Here is an 8880-nt window from a genome sequence, read left to right as displayed (position 1 = left end):
CATGACCCTAGTGGTAGTCTGACCCTTCCTCTGTACCATGAACCTAAAAACAACAATTCTGAAACCCCCGATTGATCTAGGTTTTGGCCAGACAGCACCGATCTTTACCCACACACACAGCGGTCTCTGGGAAGGGTAAAGGGAGCTAGGGAGCGTGAAGGGGAGACCATGGCGATTACGAGACTGGGATACTCGCCTTTTGGGACCCCGGGATGACTTGTTTAAGGGAGTGAGTCTGCACGAGTGATAATGACCGCCCCCCCTCGCCCCCCCTGCCCGCCTTCCTTCCTTCCTCTCTTTCTCTCTCTGTCTCTGTCTAGGTGATTAAACTCATTTGAAGCAGACTGGGAAGCTGAGAAGAGAGAGAGAGAGAGAGAGAGAGAGAGAGAGAGAGAGAGAGAGAGAGAGAGAGAGAGAGAGAGAGAGAGAGAAGTGTGTGTGTGTGTGTGTGTGTTTTCTCATTATCACCCTTTTTTTTCCTCCATCCCTACACGCTAATTTCTCTTTCCTTTCCTCCTTTCCTCCAGTTTTTCCTCACCTTTTCCTCTCCTTTTCCTCTTTCCCATCTGTCTCCTTTTCCCTTCCTCCCTCTCTCCATCTCTCTCTCTCTCTCTCCCACCCACTCCCATCTTCTCTTCCACCCCTTTCAAAAAAACATCTCCCTTTCCCTTTCTTCCCCTTCCTTCTTCTTCCTTTTCCTCCTCTTCTTCTACTTCCTTTCTTCCCCTTGCCCCAAACCTTTTTCTTCTTCTTATTATTATTATTATTCCTTTCTTCCTCTTCTTCCTTTCTTCTCCTATCCCTCGTTTCTTCTTCTTCTTCTTCTTCCTCTTCTACTTCCATTCTTTCCCCGTCCCTAACCCATTCTTCTGCTACTTCTCCTTTTTCTTCTTATTCTTATTCTTATTCTTCCTTTCTTCCTCTTCCTTTCTTCTCCTGCTCCTCGTTTCTCCTTCTTCTTCTTCTTCTTCTTCCATTCTTTCCCCGTCCCTAACCCATTCTTCTACTTCTTCTTCCTCCTCTTCTTCTTTCTCCCTGCTTCCCCCTCCCCCCTTCCCCCCTTTTAATCCTCCCCCGCTGCGGAACCGACAAGAAGCATCAATAACTCATCACGTTTTCCAAGTCAAGGGATGAAAATGCAAAAAGGGAAAAAAAGAAAACGGGAAACAATTCGTGCTTGTTGATTTCACCTTCGGCGCGACGGTCCTGCTTGATGCGCGTTCTCCTCTCTCTCTCTCTCTCTCGGTCTCGGCCTCTCGCTCCTTCCCTGATTAATAAACATTCATACCCAGCCAAGCCTCGCCTCGTCCCGCTTCATAACGCCGCGGCAGCTTCTCTCCGTCAGCGTCACGGCCAGGCAGACTAATGTATTTTCAGTCGGGTGGTTCTGACGAGAGGTTTTTGCCGCGCCGACCCTCGTGGCCGGCCATTAAGGCGCCGTGTTCCGCCCCTCCGATGCCTCGACACTGTTCACTAAAAATCACACCAAAGCCGGAGTTATGCGCTAATTGGCCGGACCAAGCGGCGGCGCACCATTAGGGGCCGCGGACACCCGGACCCGGACCCGGACCCACCAGACACCCGCTGCCGTTCCAGCAGCTTCCAGCGCTGCGCATCGCTTCGCCGCCCATTACCAGGACTTGTTGGGGCTCGTCAAGACGATTTTCGCGCCGCACTCTGGGAAATTGCTTCGTGTGTGTGTGTGTGTGTGTGTGTGTGTGTGTGTGTGTGTGTGTGTTGGTGAGTGTGTGAGGCGGGGGGCGGTGGGCAGCGGGCGGCAGGGACGGGCCACTCCATCACTTACCGTCCACGGCGCCTCAATTTAAGGAAAGGAAATGCCTCGCCAAGGAATCTCGGAATCCCGAGGATTTTTTTACGGGATATCAGGAGCGGCTCTAATGAGCGCGATGCTGGATTCTTTTAAGGCGCAGCGACGGGCAGCGACGGGCAGCTGCGGCGCGGCGTGGCGTGTCGCCGGGCAGGATGTCCAGGTAAGAAGTTACTTCCTGCGCCGTTGTTCCCGCGGGCGGCGCGGCGCGGGGCGGGGCGGGGCCGGCGGGCGGCGCCGCACGACAGACACATGCGCCGTCACACTAAAACACATACCGGACGTCACGCTCGTGGCGGCGGGTGTGTCCGCCGGGCCGCGGGAGGAGGACAGGGAGAGAGGGACAGGAGGAAGGATGACAGGGACGGAAGGCAACAGCATCATGGTAACACTCACCGTCCAGGAGAAGGTGAAGGGCAGCTGGATGTGGGCGGTGGGCGGGGACTGCGTCAGCGTGAAGGAGGACGGCCCCAGCACCACGGACGTGTCCTCGCCGTAGGTGCAGCCGCCGCGGCCACTGGTCGTCTCGGTCTGGGGGCGCGGGGCCCCCTTGCTGCCCTCCTGGGCCACGCTCTGGTACTCCTTGAGGCACAGCACCACCACCGTGCGGCACTGCGCAGGGCACTGCGCGTTGCTGGAGGGCCGCTCCGCCCCGCCGCAGCACTGGCCAGAGCGGACCTCGGAGCGTGGGTTCTGCACCTCCACGACCTCCAGCTCGAAGCGTCCCGAGGCGGCCGCCATCTGGGGGAGGGGAGAGAGACGGGTCAGCGGCATGGAAACACACACACACACACACACACACACACACATACACACACACACACACACACACACACACACACACACATGACTCAGACACACGCCCACCCACCACAAAACACTCGCTCGTGAGGGAAAAACTCTCCTGACGCCGCAGAAGGAGAGAATCAACAGATAACGTGAACGAGTGGCGGGGTGGCGGCTCCCCCCCTGCAACCTCCGTGGGGGTGGGGAGGGGGGAGGGGGAGCGCCGCGGCGGCCCACACGAAAAGGTGCTTGCGGCGATGATTATCTGGGCCGCGATGTCACGCCCGCCGCGAGTCGTGAGCCCGAACGCCTTCCCCTGACCCTCCAGTTATACCTTCATCAGCCGCGGCCACGACGACGACGACCACAACAACAACAACAACAACAGGGAATGAAAACACTAACTACTGCAACTATCACAACTGCTACTATTCTTGCTCCTCCTCCTACTCCTACTACTACTACTACTACAATTTCAACAACATTACAACAGAAAAAATAAACACACACTTAACAAAAAAAAAACATTAAAAATTCCCATAACAAAAGCTTCGCGCAATGCAGTTCTTTATATATATATATTTTTTTGCAACACAACGCAGCCATGCATGCCAGCCACACACACACACACACACACACACACACACACACACACATACACGCACACACACGCAAACAAACACCCGCGCCACTACATAACACCTTCCTCGCCCGATCATGACCCGGATAAACGTGGCAGCTTGAGAAACACAAAAATTCTTCTCACCAGCGATGCTCAGGAAAGGAGAGAAAAGAGGAGTGAAGGGAAGAGAGGAGAAGAGAAGGAAAAAGTGCCCAGGAAAGGAGAGGAGAAGAGAAGGAAAAGGTGCCCAGGAAAGGAGAGGAAAGAGGAGTGAAGGGAAGAGAGGAGAAGAGAAGGAAAAGTTGCCCAGGAAAGGAGAGGAAAGAGGAGTGAAGGGAAGAGAGGAGAAGAGAAGGAAAAGGTGCCCAGGAAAGGAGAGAAAAGAGGAGTGAAGGGAAGAGAGGAGAAGAGAAGGAAAAGGTGCCCAGGAAAGGAGAGGAAAGAGGAGTGAAGGGAAGAGAGGAGAAGAGAAGGGAAGAGGAGAAGCCAAGAGGTTACGGAAAAGAAGAAAGGAGGAGTTAGAAGAGAAGAAAACAGAAGATGGAACAGAAGTGAAGGGAAGAGGAGGAGAAGCCAAGAGGTTACGGAAAAGAAGAAAGGAAGAATTAGAAGAGAAGAAAAGGAGATAAGAAAAGAAAAAAAGGTAGTAAATAAGATAAAAAAAATAGTAGAAAAAAAAGAAATGGGGAGAAGAAAAAGACTAAGGAAAAGAGGAAAAAAAAATGTAAAAACGAAGAGAAATAGAAAGAAAAGAAATAAACAGAGAAAAAACACAAAAAATAGAGAAAAAGAAGAAAGACGAGGAAATCAGAGAAGAAAAAAAAGAAAAGAGAAGGGAAAAGAGAAGGGAAAGGGAAGCATGGCAGATCATTACAATTCACACACACACACACACACACACACACACACACACACACACACACACACTACACCCCTCCCCCTTACACACATACCACACTCCCCAACCCCCCCCCCCACACTACACCCATCACCCCTCTTCACCCCCCCCTCCTACCCCCCCCCACGCCAATTACTCCCCTGCACCATTAGCCACGGAACGCAACTCTTACGAAACAACACAACGCACCGAGAAACAATTACGGATTAAGAATTATAACAACGCCATTTTGAAATACGCGCCGTGAACGAGGAGGAAGGTGGAAAAAAACAGCAATAAACAACAACAGTAACAACCAGAGCAACAATTATGAACGTACTACTTAGAAAACAGAACGAAAGGAAAAAGTACTAGGAAAAAAAAAATAAGGAATGACTAGAGAACGAAAGGAATGTAGGGAAATGAATGATGAAGATGAAAACACGATAATAACAACAACAACAAAAACCATTATGAACATTACACTCAGAAAACAAAACATAAGCAAAGACTAATTAAAAAAAACGCAGGTAGGAGGACCGACGAAGGAACTAAAGGAACACAGACGAAACTAGACGAACCCAAAGAACAACTAATAAACAAACAGAGGAGGGAATAAGGAATAACGAAGGAATGGCAAAGAAAGGACAAAAATAAATAAATGAAATAGATTAATAAAAAGAATTCTACAGCGGCGGCGGCGGTGGTGGTGGCGGCAGCGAATATGATAAAAAAAAAAAAAAAAAAAAACAGCAAAACCACCACAGTCGCCTCAACACCACAGAGAAGAGGAAGGATGCTGCACTTCACCACCATCACCACCATCACCACCTTCACCGCCGCCGCCGCTGCCTCCACTCTGCAAGCAATGATGGAAGCGGTTATGCATTTTACGTTACGCTTCGCACGGTTCTGTGAGAGGCACGGTCTGTTGAGCAGGGGAGAGGGGGGGGGGGGGGGAGGTGTGAGAAGGGAGAGGAGGAGGAGGAGGAGGAGGAGAGAGGAAAGAAGGGAAGATAGAGGGAGGAAAGGGAGGGGAGTTGAGGGTGAGGATTTGGAGGAAGGGGAGGGAGAGGGTGGAGGGAGAGAGGAAGGAGAAGGAGAGAGGGAGATAGGGTATGAGAGAGAGAGAGAGAGAGAGAGAGAGAGAGAGAGAGAGAGAGAGAGAGAGAGAGAGAGAGAGAGAGAGAGAGAGAGAGAGAGAGAGAGAGAGAGAGAGAGAGAGAGGAACGAAAATGAAAGAGGTAAGCAGGGAAGAGGAATGGAGAGGGAGGAAGGGGAAGAAAAGAGAGGAAGGAAGGAAGGGAAGGGGATGAGGAGAGAGGATGAGGGAAGTGAAGGGAAAGAAGAAGGGAAGGAATGAGAACGAGAGAGAGAGAAGAGGAGGAAAGAGGGAGAGGAAGGAGTAGAAGAGAGGAAAGGAAAGAGGGAAGAAGGATAGAGGAATAGAAAGGGAGGAAGGAAGGGAAGGGGAGGAGAGGGAAAGAAGGGAAGGAATGAGAGCGATAGAGAGGGAAGGAGAGAAGAAGAGGGAGAGGAAGGAGTAGAAGAGAGGAAAGAAAAAAAGGAGGAGGTGTGTGTGTTGAGGAGAGAGAAAAAGAGGATAGCAAGAGAAATGGAGATAGATGAAGAGAGAGAGAGAGAGAGAGAGAGAGAGAGAGAGAGAGAGAGTGTGAGAAAGAAAAAGGTAAGTGTGTGTACGTGGGTGGATGAGACGAGAGAGAAGTGAGCAAGAGAGAGAAGAGAAAGAGAGAGGTGAAGGGGAGGAAGGGAGAGGCAGGTGAGAGAGAGACAGACAGACAGACAGACAGACAGACAGACAGGTAGTAAAGACACTTGCGGAGGGGCAGGCAGCGTCGAGGCCGTCACTTACCGAGTCACTGGACCAACACAGCTGTCACTCTCACTCTCTCTCTCTCTCTCTCTCTCTCGCTCTCTATTCTCCTTCCCTTCCCTTCTCTTCCTTCCTTCCCTCCCTCTCCTTCCTTCTTTCTTTCTTGCATTCTCTCTCCCTCCCTCCCTCCTCCTCCCTCTTCTTTACCCTCCCTCCCTTTCCTCTATCCTCTGGGCTTACAACACTTTCTCTCCCTTTCTTCCTCCTACGCACCATTTCTTCCTCTCTCCCTCCCTCTCTCTCCTCCATTCCTCCCATTTCCTCCTTCTCTCTCTTCCTCCTTCCTCCTCCTCCTCCTCCCATCACTTCTGGATGTCTCCCTGAAGCTCCCCAAACAACACCTTAACCTGACCTTCTTTACCGAAATGGGCGGGAAGAGGAGAAAGGGGAGAGAGGGGCGTGGGACAGGTGAAGGGAAGGTTACGGTGGAGGTGGAGGAGGAGGAGGAGGAGGAGGAGGAGGAGGAGGAGAGAGATGAGATGGTGGTAAAGGAGATAAGATGGAGAAATGGAAGTTGGAGGAAAAAAAGAAGGAAGAGGAAGATGAAAATGAAGGTGAGGAAGAAGGAGAGAAGATGCAGAAGATGAGGCGAGGGAAGAGGGAGATGAGATGAAGGAGATAGAGGAAAGAAAAGAAAGGAAGATGATGGAGATGAAGGAGATGAGATGCTGGTGTAGAAGATAGGATGAAATAAGAAGACTGAGAGATGAAGAAGAGGGGAAAAAAGAAGAGGAAAAAAAAGAGGAAGAGGAGGAAGATAAGGATGGAGATGATGATGAAGAGATGAAGAGAAGAAAAAGATGTTAAAAGGAAAAATAAAAGGAAGGAAGAGGAAAAGGAGGAAGGAAAAATATTGGAGAGGGAAAAAAGAGGAAGAGGAAAAGGAGGAAGGAAAATATTGGAGAAGGGAAAAAAAGAAGAAAATAGAGAAGATAGTTACTCGAAAGGGGAAGAAAGGAAAGGGAAGAAAAGGGAGAAGGGAGAAAGAGAAGAGGGGAAGATTATGTAAAGTAGAGGAAGAATCTGATAATATTCTCTCTCTCTCTCTCTCTCTCTCTCTCTCTCTCTCTCTCTCTCTCTCTCTCTACACGTGCTTTATTTTCACATCACCACCTCTACCAATCCTCCTCCTCCTCCTCCTCCTCCTCCTCCTCCTCCTCCTCCTCTTCTGCGCGCCTGCCGTGACGGAGCAAAAAACAGCGTCGCTCCATCACTCCACCTAGAGAGAGAGAGAGAGAGAGAGAGAGAGAGAGAGAGAGAGAGAGAGAGAGAGAGAGAGAGAGAGAGAGAGAGAGAGAGAGAGAGAGAGAGAGAGAGAGAGAGAGAGAGAGAGAGAGAGAGAGGTGGGGGGTTCATTTTCAATATTTACCAGAAGCTTTTACAAGACCATTCTCTCGACTCGGTTTCCCTGACGAAGGATAAACTCTTCCCATTCTTCTTCCTCTTCGTTATTCTTCTTCTTCGTCTTCGTCTCTTCCTTCTTCCTTTCCTTTATTTTGTCTATTTCTCTTTCTTCTTTATTTGGTTCTCTCTTCTTCTTTCTCTTCATCCTCCTCTTCCTTTTCCTCCTCCTCTTTTTCTCTTCTTTCTACTTATCTCGCTTACATTAAAATCCTTCTTCCTCCTCTCTCTCCTTCTTCCTCTCCTCCTCCTCCTCCTCCTCCTCATGGGCGACGCCAAAAAGCTTGATTACAAAAGTTTTAGGCAAGATCAGACTACAAAGTCAGAAGTCCTACTTTGCTCAAATAGACCTCCTCCTCCTCCCTTCCCTCCTCCTTCCCTCCTGCTCTCCTCCTCCTCTCCTCCTCCTCCTCCTCCTTCGTTTAGTCGTTTTTTCTTTGTTTCTCTTCTTTTAATAATGCTTCTCTCTGGCTTGCATTCATTTCCCTGTTCTTCTTCTTCCTCTCTCTTTCTCCTCTCCTCCTCCTCCTCCTCCTCCTCTTTCGTTTCCTCGTCTTTTCTTTGTTTTCTTTCCTTCTCTCCTTTTTTTATATTCAGTTCCCTTTTCTTCTTCTTCCTCTTTCTCTCTCTTTCTCCTCCTCTTGTTCTCCTTCTCCTCCTGCGTTTTCTCTTCTTTCCTCTTCTTTATTCTAGTCTCTTCTCTTCCTTCTACATCAATATTCTCTCTGGTTTACATTCAGTTCTTCTCTTCTCTTCTTCCTCTTTCCTTCTCCTCCTCCTCCTCCTCCTTTCTCTTCTCTTTCTCTTCTATATTCCAATCATTTATCTTCCTTCTATACTAGCTCTCTCTGGCATACATTTGATACCCTCCTTCCTCCTCCTCCTCCTTCTCTTCCTCCTCCTCCTCCTCCTCCTCCTCCTCCACTAAGCATATTTCTCGGCCTTCACCAGATAAGAGAAAAGATTAATTGGAGTAGGATTATAAAAGGTGATGGTAATGGTAGCAGTAGTAGTAGTAGTAGTAGTAGTAGTAGTTGTAGTTGTAGTAGTAGTTGTAGTAGTAGTAGTAGTAGTAGTAGTAGTAGTAGTAGTAGTAGTAGTAGTAGTAGTAGTAGTAGTAGTAGTAGTAGTAGTAGTTGAAGGCAATTACCCTCAAGGTCAAATGTCTTGCCTACGGGCGGCTTAACACTCAAACTCACACACACACACACACACACACACACACACACACACACACACACACACAAACGATATCCTTCCCTCACACATCTTGAATCCACGTAAAAGGAAGCAAAGAATAAGAAAGAATGAGACGGATAAAGAAAAAAGAAGAACACGAGGAAGAAGAACAAGAACACGAACGAAAAGGAAGAGAAAAACGAGAACGCGATGAACGAGAACAATAAGAAAAGGAAGAACGAGATGAAAAAAAGAGAAATAGGAAAAAAAATAGACATTGCTGAAAAAGAAGG

At 49.0% G+C, this 8880-nt stretch overlaps 1 protein-coding gene across 1 annotated transcript in view; it reads right to left on the bottom strand.

The window, feature by feature from the left end:
* Positions 1-1858: 1858 nt before the first annotated feature.
* Positions 1859-8880, bottom strand: part of LOC127007515 (protein jagged-1-like) — a 21886-nt gene continuing 14864 nt past the window's right edge. The window contains exon 2 of the mRNA XM_050878685.1: positions 1859-2569. Within this exon, the coding sequence (XP_050734642.1) occupies positions 2000-2569 (570 nt within the window). The 3' untranslated portion in view covers positions 1859-1999. The remainder of the gene's footprint in view (positions 2570-8880) is intronic.

The sequence above is a fragment of the Eriocheir sinensis genome, chromosome 1 (genome assembly GCF_024679095.1).
Source record: "Eriocheir sinensis breed Jianghai 21 chromosome 1, ASM2467909v1, whole genome shotgun sequence".
NCBI lineage: Eukaryota > Metazoa > Arthropoda > Malacostraca > Decapoda > Varunidae > Eriocheir > Eriocheir sinensis.
The sequence above is the reverse complement of the archived record's forward strand: the minus strand, read 5'-3'. Positions and strand labels throughout refer to the sequence as shown.